Below are 15,380 nucleotides of genomic sequence, written 5' to 3' on the forward strand. Positions count from 1 at the left end.
TCGTTTCACCCTGAAATATTTGTACACTTTTTCTCCAATTTCCTTCACCGACTGTGATTTTCGCATCGGTTGTGACCACGACGTTCACTTCCCCTCTCTCTCTGCGAAGATTGTTATAATGGTGAAGAGTTGTTGCTGGGTCGGAGAAGAAAGGTCATGTTGTTTCTGGGGATGATGAATGTATGGTGATGGTGCTAGTAGGGATTGTGTTTTAGGATCGACGAATTGGAAAAATGGGTTGGTGAAATCACATTACACAAGTTCATTCACCATTATGTAATTTTCTTTTATGGAAAAATGAACAAAGTACATGAAATGGTTATTAATGTTGCTGGATTTTTTTCTTTTGTGTGTAGTATTTAGATCTAGAAGAAAATTGCTAAGGGTGATGAAGGATGATTGATGAGAAGAGAAATTTCCAAGATTATTTAATTTTTTTAAATTAAGAAAATAAAATAAATATCAGTTTTTTTTTAAATATCATTTTATAACATGGCATGCCACATCATTTAATGTGTCTACGTGGCATCCAATGTGTTTGCCTAGGTGGCAATTCCGTTTGTCTGGTCAGCAAGAAAGTCACAGCAGGGACCAATTTCGTTAACGGCAAAAACATGGGGACCAAAAATTTAATAAAATTTAAGTAGGGACTAATGTTGGAAACACGTCTATTTATAAGGACCTTAAACATAATTAACCCTAAAATATATTTGTTAATTCTATTTTAAATTCCTTAACTTTTGCCTTATGACATAAGTTAACATAACCCTATTATATTATCATGCCTGTAGTCCTTAAATCTTTTCAACATGGTTCAATTTAACTTATCACAAACAACACAACAACTAAATACATACATCAGGATATTTGTTCACAAATCCATCAACCTTTGATAATTCGAAAAAATCTTTTTTGTCAACCATGCATGTTAGAAAGAGCTATTACAAACCTCAGTCTAATATGATTTCTAAATAGACTCTAGGAAACTGGGTCAAGTAACTAAATCAAGTGTACCGAAAGTACGCCTTTATTTTAAAACTGGGTCAGAAATCGGAATGACTTACAAGCTAAAAAATATGCAGCCACAACTCCAAGCACACGCACAAGGGCTTCTTTACCGTTTTGAAATTTACTTTGCTTCCAATTTTTAAATGATAGTTCTTCTCATCTAAGGTTAATTTTGACAAATTCTGATGATTTATTAGAAATAGATTATTAACAAGGGTTTCACTTGATATGATATGATATGACGAAGACGTGTGCGTGCATCCCTTACCTCACACTTACGGATGAGCCAACATTTTTAAGGCTAAAAGGGGCTCAGGCAGCACAACTGCTTTCGTCATCGCATTGAATGTGGTGATGTAAACCATCCTCCACATTCTCTTTGATTTCCATCTTCATGTACAATCTTAAGCCAAGTGACTCAATGTTATTTCTATAGAAGGAAAGGGCGAAGACATGACTTTATTTAGTTTTGATCACTTTGAAATTTTTTTGATAATTCAAAGGTTTTGAAAGATTTGTAAGATCTTTAACATTCATTAAGAATGAGCACTTGACACCTTTCCCAAAAAGTTAGGAATGTGCTTAGCAGCAGCCTTCATGAGCGCCAAATCCGAAGGTTGTGATACCAATTGAAACGGAAAAGTAGATTATAGGAATGAACCCATAAAATCAGATTCTCAAGAGTAGGGATTCTAACGATTTGGAATAGAATCGTGCACAAAAGGGAAATTATTCAAAGAATACGGGAGAATGAGTGTTTTAGAGAGAAGAATCCTTGAATTTGTTTTGTTCAAAAAAAGAATTGTTGAAATGCTGATTGATTCCATTCTCAAACGAGGTGTACATGACTTTGTTTAATACAACCGGCTGGCTAAAATGATATAAGGTAAAACTAGGATTTAAAGGAAACTAATAATCTACGTAATACTTAATTCCCGTTACATAAATTACTTTTTGCAATAGTTATTCCAAGAAAGGAAAGTGTAAAGCAATGCACTCAAACAACAATTGATCCGATCCCTAGGAATCATCATCATCCCAGTCCAGCTTCAGTAATAATCAATACTACTTCCATCAACAACATGCAAAATCATACCAAAACCATCAAAATATATTAAATTATTCCGAGGAAAGAATCAACTAACAATTATATTATACTAGCGAAAAGACGGACACTCACGTGTTTGTCTTTCCGCTCTTTTCATTACGCTAATGTTTGAAAATTATGAACAGTGTTTTTTTATTTATAAAATTTTGATTTTAATTAAAACCAAAAATATAAATGTTTGTTGCTTTCAAGTTATAACAAACCAAACTAACTATGATTATCTATTTCAAAGACACCAACAATATAACAAAAAAATATAATTTAAATTCTTTTTTTAATGACACCAACAACAATCTTTATTATATAAAAAGTTGTTTAAGAGTATAATTGGGATAATGAAAAAGTAAGTATAAACATATTCATCTAGTTTGTTACACTTTTTAAATGATAAAGGATAAAAACCAAACATATAAATATTCATATCGTGTTTGTTACATATTTTTAAATATTTAAACTATTTGTTACATGTGTTATTTGTATTGAAAGTTGATGACATTTTTGAAGCAGAAAAAGCCAGCCTAAATGAGTTAAAAGAGGTTATTTTCTTTATATATATAACATAGATAGATTTATTCCTATTTTTTTTTTATTATACTTATTAAGAAAATTTATATTATATTACATTATTAGTTGTTTTTAAATAGATTTTAAGCAACATGTGTCTCACTTGTACCAAAAGAAATAAGATTACCCTGTCATCTAATCATAAATTGTACCATATTAAGAAAATTTATATTATATTACATTATTAGTTGTTTTTAAATAGATTTTAAGCAACATGTGTCTCACTTGTACCAAAAGAAATAAGATTACCCTGTCATCTAATCATACATTGTACCACATCGTTATTTTTAAATATATTTGAAATCAATCAAATTTTTATATCTAAAGTATATATATCTTAAATCTATTTTATTTTTTGCTCTAATTTTAAATCTAAATTTTCTGCATAAATATATTTTTTTGTTCGGGTTGAGTATGTTATATCTTGTATTTTTTGACCGAACCTAAGATATATATTTTTTGGTTACGAATCTCAGATATATTTTGTTAAAAAAAATATGTATACAAAATAGCTTATAAATATGAGAAACGTGCGATCAATCTCACAGTTTTTTATGCAGCAATATATTTTTGTTAGGGCCAGTGATTTCACACCATGTCTTCAACCAAGAAGATCACTCTGAAAAGTTCAGACGGCAAAACTTTCGAGGTTTCTGAGGACGTGGCACTGGAGTCAAAGACAATCAAGCACATGATCAAGAAGAATAGTGGTAGCGACAATGAAATCGTTATTCTGAACGTTAAGAGCAAGATCTTGGTGAAGGTTATTGAATACTGTAAGAAGCATGTGGAGATTCGTTGGGAAGCTGAATTCGTTAAGGTTGATCGTAAGGTTAAGAAGCGTGTCGATGATCTCAAGGCTTGGGACGCTGAATTCATGAAGCAGGTTGATCAGGATACCCTTAACGATCTCCTTCTAGCTGCAAATTACTTGAACATCAAGGAACTGCTGGATCTTACTTGTCCGGCTATAGTGGACGCTCGTAGGAGAGACACATTGTTTGTTTTTCTTATTCTTTTTGTTTCTTTGATGTTTTTTATGTTTGGTGTTAAGAAGATATAAGGCTATTTGTTTTTGTTTTCTTTATCTTTCGGATTATTTGTGTTGACTAGTGCCTCTTCTGGTTTGTTAGACCTTTACTAAATTTTCTACTCTAAGATTACTGAATTTCTTTATCAAGCAAGTGTTTACGATTAGCATACACTATTCTTCTTATTTATTGTCTTAGTATTATATTGTTATAGAAAGATATCTTTAAGTTATAGAGTTTTCCCTTTGAAAAACATATAAAGTTTAATTGATGGCTCACACAACTCAGTTTATAAAGATTGACTAAAATAGCCAATAAGTTTGATTATTTGGTAAAGAGTTGATTTTTTTGGCGTTAATCCTCCTTGTTCAGGGAAAGGAGCCTAATAATCTGGAGTTCGGGCGAGAGGTAAGGATTTAAAGGAAACTAATAATCTAATACTTAATTCCCGTTACATAAATTACTTTTTCCAATGGTTATTCCAAGAAAGGAAAGTGTAAAGCAATGCACTCAAACAACAATTGATCCGATCCCTAGGAATCATCATCATCCCAGTCCAGCTTCAGTAATAATCAATACTACTTCCATCAACAACATGCAAAATCATACCAAAACCATCAAAATATATTAAATTATTCCGAGGAAAGAATCAACTAACAATTATATTATACTAGCGAAAAGACGGACACTCACGTGCTTGTCTTTCCGCTCTTTTCATTACGCTAATGTTTGAAAATTATGAACATTGTTTTTTTATTTATAAAATTTTGATTTTAATTAAAACCAAAAATATAAGTGTTTGTTGCTTTCAAGTTATAACAAACCAAACTAACTATGATTATCTATTTCAATGACACCAACAATATAACAAAAAAAAATTTAAATTCTTTTTTTAATGACACCAACAACAATCTTTATTATATAAAAAGTTGTTTAAGAGTATAATTGGGATAATGAAAAAGTAAGTATAAACATATTCATCTAGTTTGTTACACTTTTTAAATGATAAAGGATAAAAACCAAACATATAAATATTCATATCGTGTTTGTTACATATTTTTTAATATTTAAACTATTTGTTACATGTATTATTTGTATTGAAAGTTGATGACATTTTTGAAGCAGAAAAAGCCAGCCTAAATGAGTTAAAAGAGGTTATTTTCTTTATATATAACATAGATAGATTTATTCCTAATTTTTTTTTAGTATACTTATTAAGAAAATTTATATTATATTACATTATTAGTTGTTTTTAAATAGATTTTAAGCAACATGTGTCTCACTTGTACCAAAAGAAATAAGATTACCCTGTCATCTAATCATAAATTGTACCATATTAAGAAAATTTAAATTATATTACATTATTAGTTGTTTTTAAATAGATTTTAAGCAACATGTGTCTCACTTGTACCAAAAGAAATAAGATTACCCTGTCATCTAATCATAAATTGTACCACATCGTTATTTTTAAATATATTTGAAATCAATCAAATTTTTATATCTAAAGTATATATATCTTAAATCTATTTTATTTTTTGCTCTAATTTTAAATCTAAATTTTCTGCAGAAATATATTTTTTTGTTCGGGTTGAGTATGTATATCTTTTATTTTTTGACCGAAACTAAGATATATTTTTTTTGGTTACGAATCTCAGATATATTTTGTTAAAAAAATATGTATACAAAATAGCTTATAAATATGAGAAACGTGCGATCAATCTCACAGTTTTTTATGCAGCAATATATTTTTGTTAGGGCCAGTGATTTCACACCATGTCTTCAACCAAGAAGATCACTCTGAAAAGTTCAGACGGCAAAACTTTCGAGGTTTCTGAGGACGTGGCACTGGAATCAAAGACAATCAAGCACATGATCAAGAAGAATAGTGGCAGCGACAATGAAATCGTTATTCTGAACGTTAAGAGCAAGATCTTGACGAAGGTTATTGAATACTGTAAGAAGCATGTGGAGATTCGTTGGGAAGCTGAATTCGTTAAGGTTGATCGTAAGGTTAAGAAGCGTGTCGATGATCTCAAGGCTTGGGACGCTGAATTCATGAAGCAGGTTGATCAGGATACCCTTAACGATCTCCTTCTAGCTGCAAATTACTTGAACATCAAGGAACTGCTGGATCTTACTTGTCCGGCTATAGTGGACGCTCGTAGGAGAGACACATTGTTTGTTTTTCTTATTCTTTTTGTTTCTTTGATGTTTTTTTTTGTTTGGTGTTAAGAAGATATAAGGCTATTTGTTTTTGTTTTCTTTATCTTTCGGATTATTTGTGTTGATTAGTTCCTCTTCTGGTTTGTTAGACCTTTACTAAATTTTCTACTCTAAGATTACTGAATTTCTTTAACAAGCAAGTGTTTACGATTAGCATAAACTATTCTTCTTATTTATCGTCTTAGTATTATATTGTTATAGAACGATATCTTTAAGTTATAGAGTTTTCCCTTTGAAAAACATAAAGTTTAATTGATGGCTCACACAACTCAGTTCATAAAGATTGACTAAAATAGCCAATAAGTTTGATTATTTGGTAAAGAGTTGATTTTTTTGGTGTTAATCCTCCTCGTTCAGGGAAAGGAGCCTAATAATATGGAGTTCGGACGTGAGGTAAGGATAGTCTGACCAAGAATTATTCTATTTAGGAATTGAATTCGGGTTCTCCCGAACGATTCATCCTTAGTGAAGCTCATTAATCACTTCGGCTCAATTGATTGGTTGGTAAAGAGTTGACATACCAAGTCGTGGATTCAATTCTTGTTGTCAACGTTAGCGCCTTTTTATGAATGATTTGTAAATATCTATGTTAGACACGTTCACATTACCTTGAGGTCTACCCTAACACTGATCAGTCCAAAGAAGCCAATTCACCTAAACTTTTTATTAGCAATTTTTTTTTACTAAAATATATTTTCTTCGTTACTGAATTTATAGAATAAACCCTAATAATTTTGGGAAGAAGTCATCCATGTAAGCAAAAAATTTCGACTCATATGCCAAATGCCAGACACTATGTGTGTCTGGTTGGAGTTTGGATAGGAGGGATTGAGAGAAAAATGTAGGGAAATCTTATATTTTTTATGGTTTGTTTTTGTAGTGGATAAATTTATAGTGTCTGATGAAATTAACGGTTAAAAAATTTGTATGCTTGTAAGAAAAATTGTCACCACAAAGTTATTTAAATTAGTGCTCCAAGCTATTCACTATAAGCTTAAAAATTGACTTTGTGAAATAAAAGTTTTAGGCTACGCTTGAGAGTTGGGTTTTGAAGAAGAATGGTGGAATGATTTAATCAAAGATTAGGCTATGCTCGAAAATTAAAGATTTAATTTTTAAGTGTGACAATGTTGTTTTGTTCGACGTATCTGTTCGTTGTTTGATTTTCCCGATCTTGTTGCAACATTCATTCGATTTAGATTAACATAATTCTTTCGTGAGAGCTGCTATATGTCCCGAGAAAAAACATTCTGAACTTATAGCGAATGATTTTAAACCGTTGGATGTTCATCTTAATAGAATACATGGGTGATATTATTGTAAAGAGGTGGACCAGAGGCATAAACCAATATAACCGGAATTTTCCTTCTTTCGTTTGATGTCCATTACAAATTTAATCATTGACTTTGACATCTTCAACATTACAGATCCGAAGATACGTGTATTATGAACATTTTTACTATGTAACATTGGTAGACATGTTGTCATTTTGTGCTATAAATTTGAATATTATGAGTTTGTTCAAATATTTATCATTTTACAGTTGTATGTATCGACTTTAAGATTTTTATTAGTATCGATGTAATTTCTAACGATATGATTAATTGAATATTGTTTTTTAGTTAAAAAAAGCAACCACAATGGACCCTAAATTTAAAAAAAAAAACGACAACCCTAAAATAAGATATATGTGAGGAGAAGACATATATGAGAATTTGGAATTGGAGATCTGAAGAGACCAATTGATTCATCAATAGTAATGACCAACATTAATTTATTTTATTTTTCTTTCAAACAAACATAATTTATTTTCTTCTCTTTTGAATAAATACCCAGCATAATATATATTTATATTTTTTTGTTGAAGGAGGAATATATTTATATATATTTTTTTTGAATGTAAATGCCCAACATAATGTTACTAGTAAAAATAAATAAATAAATAATGTATTTTTTTGAAGAAAAATAAATAATGTTAGTATTGTACTATGTAACGATATTTTCATCAGTTTTGCTTAAATAGTAACGAAGGCAACAAAATTGATCGTGGTAGATTTATTCACCATAATAACTCAACCACTACATTTCGTCTTCATCAACGTCTTTGAATTTCTGCATTCCATTTGTGAGTTTTCATTTATTTACGCTTAGGTAACAATAACAAACCTAATCATATGCAATTTTCCTTTCTGTGTTCTTAAACTAGTGCATCTATTACAAAAAAAGCTTGTATAAATATTTTCCTTCTTATAACGCAAAAAAGCACGGACACTCCTTGGATTAGACATGTTTCGGTGTCGGACAAGTGTCACCAACATATATAATTACACTGATTTATGTGATTTTCTCAAATTATTAGTCGTGTCGGTACTTCATATGACAAAACCATTTGTGATTATGATATAAAGTTGTTAAGATGGATCTTTTTCGGTAACATTAAGATTAATTATATTTATTAAAGTATAATTTGATAATACAAAACCATTCATGAAAAAAGATTAATTTGTAAATTGTGATATGTCGAAATTCTTGATAATGTTTGTGAACTTGATGCATTGTTTTGCTTTATCTGGTATTTAGTAATTTTCTGGCACTTGATAGTATTTGATAGGGAATTTTCCTTCTCTTTATTTAACCAACAATTTTATGAATGGTTATATGTAAGAGGGATACAATGGTCCCTTTTGTTATTGGGACCACCATAGCTACCACTGTGTTTTCATCTTTACATGATGTAGCACAAGTTTTGAACCAATTGATACTATTCTGTTTGCTGTCAACTAAGAAATAATAAATGCCAATATACTGATATAGCAGAGAACACTATTATGCATGTCATGTGTGGAATTTTATTATCCGAGTTTGCTTCTCATTTTGAGTCTAGATGTTGTCACAAGCCTTTAATTTCTTTACTTTATAAGTTAATATACTGTTTGTTACAGGCCTATCGTTTGAATTTATAAAATCATGTCAAATCTTTCTGCAAATCATTTTGTATTATTTGCTAAGAGATGTATTATGGGACAACCATGAACACATACACACACACATAAGGGGAAATGGATGCCATACATGGTAGCATTTTTTACTCTTGCAGTTTTATTGACATGAGGCTATATTTTGATTTCCATAGAATTTTCTTCTATGATCAAAATTCTTATTAATCTTTACTATAGTAAAAAGTATTCTCTATACATCCTTTCTCTAACTTAATTACTCATGATGATCAATGTATGCTTATTTGTACTTTCATTTTCTGTTCAAACAAATGCCATGATTTCTCGTTGTGATTTTTTCAGAGAGATATTTGTTTGAGACCTTCCAGTATCTTCTGAACAAAAATGAACCAACAGAATCAAGGATTGGGCGTTCAATCAAGTGTTCCAATGAAAAGAAAACGTGGCCGGCCACGAAAAGAAGATAATGTAGTTCATGGAGTGCAAAAACCTGAGAATGTATTGAACTTCAATCAAACTGCCGGAACAACTAATAATTCCGATAGTGGTATGTTAGGGAAGACGGTCACTGGTGTCATTGAAGCAGCTTTCAATGATGGATACCTTGTTAATGTTAAGGCAACAGATTCTGATTCTTTTTTGAGAGGTGTCGTGTTTCTTCCAGGACAAGTAATGCCAGTTACTGCAGAAAATGATGTGGCTCCGCATGTCCAAATGATCAACAGGACAGAGTTTCCGATTCCAATGCCAAACTCTCAAAGAAATGAGGTACAAGTTATGCCAGATACTGAAGAAAATGTTGTGGTTCCGCATGTCAGCCAAATGATCAAGCAGATGTTTGCAATTCCAAAGCCAAACTCTCAAACCCATGAGGTTCAAGTTATGTCAGTTACTGCAGAAAATGATGTGGCTCCCCACGTCAACCAAGTTATCAACAGGAAAGAGTTTCCAATTCCAATGCCAAACTCTCAAACCAATACGGTACAAGTTATGCCAGATACCGAAGAAAATGATGGTGTTCCCCATTTCAGCCAAATGATCAAGCAGATGTTTGCAATTCCAAAGCCAAACTCTCAAACCAATGAGGTACATGATTCTCTTCCCCCATTGCAATCAATCAAGCCACAAATACCGGTGCCTTTGCCTGGAGAGAACGTGCTACCGACAGTGGTTCACTCTAGTATCTCAGTTCCACCAGTGATATCAGAGGCTGCGCATGTGAATCAGTCGTCCTGTCTCAATTCAGAGATGGACTGCGATAAAACTGTTGAACAAAGTGATAAATTGCATGAACTCGATGCTTCCACACAGGTAGAAGAATCTGGTGCAGCAAAAGAGTCAAGGCCTGCATCTGAAACCATGAACCTGTTGCCAACAATTGAAAACACAGATAAGCAGCTCAGAAATGAACAAGTATTTCCTTCCGTGAATCAGCTGAATGAGTTGGTTCATGATGATCCAAATAATTCAAATATTGAACTCAACTTGGTTACTGTATCTCTTGAACCTGAATCTATGCCATCTGAACAGATTAGTCAACCTGTTGAAAACTTTGTGGAGAAGCAGAACTTACCAGAAACAAATGTACAAGAAGATGCAAAGACAAATCTTGTTTCTATTGATACATTTAGCAATGTTGAAAATACCCCAAACTCAAATGGAAAACCAAGTACTGGCATTGCTAATATTCTGGAAATGGTACCAAATCAAGCAGTTGAGACTAAACAACCTGAATCCATGCAATCTGAACAGGTTGGTCAGTCTGATCCTTATGGCAACAAGCTTTCATCTGAAGGATGCAACTTCATGGACAAGCTTGATCCTCAAAACTGTAGCTCTCTTGGTGATGTTAATAGGGTGGATTTCAATCATCCGACTGAATCTTTAGTTGATGCTGGGCCTTCTGACAACCAGATTGGAGCAGGCACTTTATAATTTTGATTGCAACAAATTGGAGTTGTTGGATGAAGATACATTTCAACCTCATCGCGGAGTTGGAATCTGATCCAAACTTTATCTGTTGGCTCCAATTTTACAGACTATAGTTACTGCACTTATTTTACTGTAGCAAATCCATGTCCAAAATAAACAAGTATAGTGGTTATTTTTGTTTGGTCACCATATTATTGGTGCAAAGTATACACCTGCTTTGCAAATGACTAATCTCCGCCGAAAGGTCTGGATGTCCACCTTTAGTGAGGTCTCCCCTTCCAACCACAAGTCTCGAAAACGAGATTTTGCTTGAAGGATCCTAGCCCAGTTCCACCAAAACGAATTTAACGTTAGTAGTCTAGTAGTCGTTTGATTTGACATGTTATTGGAATTGATTTTCTTCTTTTTTGAATGGTTATTAGAATTGAGTTGACATTAGTAGTTATAGTTTCCGGTCTTCTTAATTTTCTCTTTTAATAACATTGTAGTTTGCTCTACATTTGTTGTTTCAGTTATTGAATAAAATGAGTTTTCTCTTCAATATTGGTAGGATAAACACGATATTATTCAGCATATATACTTAGCATATACATCTCTCTGCACATTGCATGGTGAAATCTAACCATGATCGATTCAACTCCTTTCATAGGTTATATGTAGAGGGAGTTACTGCTACAAATAAGAATATTTTTTTGACAAAAATACAATTAGGAATATGATGGTTGATTATGTTGAATTATTATTGCTCGAACTTTTCAATTCCCTTTTTATAATCAAGAAAAAGCTAACGTCAATGTGGAGGAATGGCACAATGCTATGTGCAGCCAGTGAGGTTTTGAGATACATATGATTTGAGTAATCACAGGATACATGATGACGAATATTTATTGGCTCTAAGCAACTTTATTGTCATTATTCGAGATTGTTTATGTTACCTGATTGTTGCCGCTTTCATCTGTGTTGGCCCTGACTGTAATCCATCTTACCCAGTTATCCATGATGTCAGAATACTTGCTATTGGGGGGGAAAACATACTCTTTGAATTATTGACTGAGATATAAAATATATACTTAATACAAATGTGCATGCTATTCATTACTTTGTTAAATATGAATTTCAATAGATTAGATGGTAATACAATCTGCCATAAGTTTGGACAGAGATTAGGCATCACTATCCGCATGTATTAATTTATGCCTGTTACACAGCTCTTGATATATTTACAAGTATAATTTGTTGCTGCTTGATCTTGTTTGTTGCTTGTTATAGATTAAGATCGATTCGAGTTTTATAAGGTGCGAGTATGACATTAAGTACGAGTAAAATCGTACCTGATATTGAAATCTGTTATAACAAGTCCTGACAAACAAATCTACTGGAGATGATATGGTGGCAAAGTTGAAAGAGGAGGGGTTTGTATATGAAATTAGTTTTAAATGCTACCTCTCAATCTTGCATCCTACATGACCACGTTCACCCTAATAATCAGAGTACGTGGCAATTGAAAAAATAAATTCAAAAACGAATATCGTCCTCCTCCTTTGAAGGAGAAACCAGGAAATCATTAACCAATGAAATAATTAGTATTTAGTACTCCATACATACTGGTATATTGCTAATATTCTTGATGTGGCCTGGTTCCAAATCATGCAGTTGAGACCAGTGAACCTGAATCCATGCAATATGAACAGATTGGTCCATCTGATCCTTCTGAAAACAAGCTTCATCCGAAGGATGTGGCTTCATGGAGAAGAGTGATCTTCAAAATGGTAGCTCTCTTGGTAACGTCGATAAGGTGAATTTCAATCATCCTACCGAATCTTTAGTTACACACTGTCTTCTGAAAACCAAATTGGAGCAGGCACTTGAAAATTTAGAGTCGTTGGATGAAGATCGGACAATTTCCATTTAAACCTTATTACCGACTTGGAGACTTGGAATCTAATCCGATCTTTATCTATTACTCCAATTTTGACGACAATTTTGATGACTATATCGACTGCTCTTATTTTATTGCACAAAATCCATGTCCAAAATAAACCAGTTTTGTAGTCAATTGAAAAGACATGGCTTTATAAATGTATGCCGTAAAATTATTGTCTGAGATAGATACTATATATTAATAAAATGAGCATACTGTTTTTTATTTTGTTAAATACGAATGTCAAGAGATGATATATATTACAATCTGCCATAAGTTCGGACAGTGACTAGGCAACATTATCCCGTTTTAAATTAAGCCTGTTGCTATGATTTTGATGATATATGAAGAAAGTTTAGTTTGTTACAGATTGATCTTGTTGCAATCAATAGAGCAAGACTGATTCGACCTATCTAAGGTGTGAGTATGAAATTAGAATGAGAATAGACATTTTTTTCAAAGGTATGGCATCATTATTTAAAAAAGAGTAGTGTTAACTTGTGCCCTTATAGGGCACATGTTAAGAAACCTAAAAGAAGAAATATTCTATAAAAGTTTGTGCATTTAATTGATTAAAAAGATAAAGATTAAATGATATGCACACATTCCAATAAATTATTTCCATATTTGAATCATTAACTTGTCCCTTGAGGGCACAAGTTAACATTTCCCTTTAAAAAAAATCTTACCTGATATTGAAGTCTTATTGTTGAAAAACTATTTTGTAATAAGTCACGATTAACTTGTCATTTTTGGTGGATTAAGTTGAGGTTTTCCTCAGCTTAATTTTTCTAAGCTGTGAAAAATTATGGATTTTTCTTCCATGTTTAGAACAATATATAGATTTGTGTTGTTTTCCTTTGCTGATGGGTTTGGGATCAACGTGGGGAAACTTTCATGTAATTAAGTTATAAGGTTCGACCCAATTGTAAAGTTAAGGCTATTAATTGTAGGTTCTTTTTGGTAAAAAAAGTTGTAGATAATTTATAAGCGAAGCTAAGTTTATTTCATATAGCTGATAAGCTAAATTATAACTTATAGCTGATAAACTAGCTGAATGAATTTGCAATAACTGGTAAAATTAACAATTGAACTAGGTTATAAATATGAATGAAATGATATATTTAATTGATATTTACTTTTTTCAATTAAGATTGATGCTCAAAAGATAGTAAAAGTTATCAAACGAGTCTGTTTTAGTCAAATAAGTTTTTAAGACATAAGTTTTTTTTTTTTTTGAAGAATTGAATTAGTATTAGAAATTAAAAAATGAATATTGTTAAACAGACTCTATATATACTAAGGAAAAATTGAATTAGTATTAGAGAATTTAAGACTCTATATATGCTGTGCTAAAAATAAGAAATGTTTTGAGGGGATGATGTTGATGTGCTACCACTTATCGAAAGACACAAAGATCTATTATGAATTTTAAGAGTGCAAGTACGGTGTTGATGGAGACACTAAGTGGAGGTCTATTTTTGCTAATATCTGATGTTCATTGGACACCTCCTTTTAGTGGTTTCTATAAGCTTAATGTTGATGCAGCAGGTCCGATAAAATGTGCTAAGTGGGGTATTAGTGTTGTTGTGAGAGATAATGAATGTGTTGTCGTTGGTGCTAGTTCCTGGAAAATCTTTTCATTATCAGATCCAAAGGTTGTAGAAGCTTTAGCTATGCAGAAGGACTTGGAATTTGCGAAAGACATGTCTTTTCTGAATCTTATAGCAAAATCAGATGTTTCTAATGTGGTTTAATGTTGAACGCTCACCAACAATCTCCTAACTATTTTGGCTCTATTATTCGAAATTGCATTAGTTTTAAGGGTAATTTTCGTAGTTTAAATTTTTTGCATGTTAGGCGTGAAGCCAACAAAGCTGCTCATTATTTAAATAAATATGCTCTTAAGAATTTAGATTGCATATGGATCGAAGAAACTCCACCTTGTATTTCTGCAGTCTTGACTTTTGATTTATTGCTAGACTTTCGTTAATAAATTTGTCTTTAACGTAAAAATAAAAAAACGAAAAAGAATATATAATCAGTTTTTAATACAAGCTTACCTCTCAATCTTGCATATTCTTCATGATCATGACCACTTTCACACTAATGAATGTACGTGGCAACTGAAAAAATAAAAATAAAAAGGAAAATATTAACTTGTGCCCTCAAGGCATAAGTTAATGAATCAAAAATAGAAATAGGTTATTGCAATGTGTGCATTACATTTAATCTTTAACTTTTTAATGAATTGAATGCACAAAATTTTAAAAAATATTTCTTCTTTTGGGTTTCTTAACATGTGCCCTAAGGGCACAAGTTAACACTACCCAAATAAAAAAGGGTTAATAGGTCTTTACCCCTGTAATATAGGTCATTTTCGGTTTTTCCCTGTAATTTTTTTTTTTGATTTACACCCTTGTAAAAAAAATTTGTTTTAATTTACCCCTAATAAACCAAACAAAAACGAAAATTTCTTGAAAAAAATAAAATAAAATTGGTTTTTGTTTGGCCTACTAAAGGGGTAAATCAAAACAAAAAACTTTTACAGGGGTAAATCAAAATAGAAAAATTACAGGGGAGAAAACGGAAAATGACCTATATTACAAGGGTAAAGAACTATTAACCCAATAAAA

The 15,380-nt window shown here is 31.8% G+C and overlaps 1 protein-coding gene and 2 pseudogenes across 1 annotated transcript; all 3 read left to right on the plus strand.

Moving 5' to 3' along the window:
- Window positions 1-3,275: 3,275 nt before the first annotated feature.
- Window positions 3,276-3,743, plus strand: LOC146903407 (SKP1-like protein 1A pseudogene; annotated as a pseudogene).
- Window positions 3,744-5,484: 1,741 nt separating this feature from the next.
- LOC146903408 (SKP1-like protein 1A pseudogene) lies at window positions 5,485-6,852 on the plus strand (annotated as a pseudogene).
- Window positions 6,853-7,986: 1,134 nt separating this feature from the next.
- On the plus strand, window positions 7,987-11,364 carry LOC146903409 (DNA binding protein). Its single transcript, XM_085735865.1, has 2 exons — window positions 7,987-8,059; window positions 9,234-11,364. Exon 2 carries the CDS (start codon window positions 9,276-9,278, stop codon window positions 10,824-10,826), a length of 1,551 nt encoding a protein of 516 aa, XP_085591991.1. The 5' UTR covers window positions 7,987-8,059; window positions 9,234-9,275; the 3' UTR covers window positions 10,827-11,364.
- Window positions 11,365-15,380: the final 4,016 nt, after the last annotated feature.

Source organism: Medicago sativa, chromosome 8 (assembly GCF_051527215.1).
Source record: "Medicago sativa cultivar Bolivia chromosome 8, Bolivia_mono, whole genome shotgun sequence".
In the NCBI taxonomy this organism is placed as follows: Eukaryota; Viridiplantae; Streptophyta; class Magnoliopsida; order Fabales; family Fabaceae; genus Medicago; species Medicago sativa.

Coding starts and splice junctions, on each gene's coding strand:
- LOC146903409 (XM_085735865.1), top strand. CDS start 9,276: ATGAACCAACAGAATCAAGGATTGGGCGTTCAATCAAGTGTTCCAATG.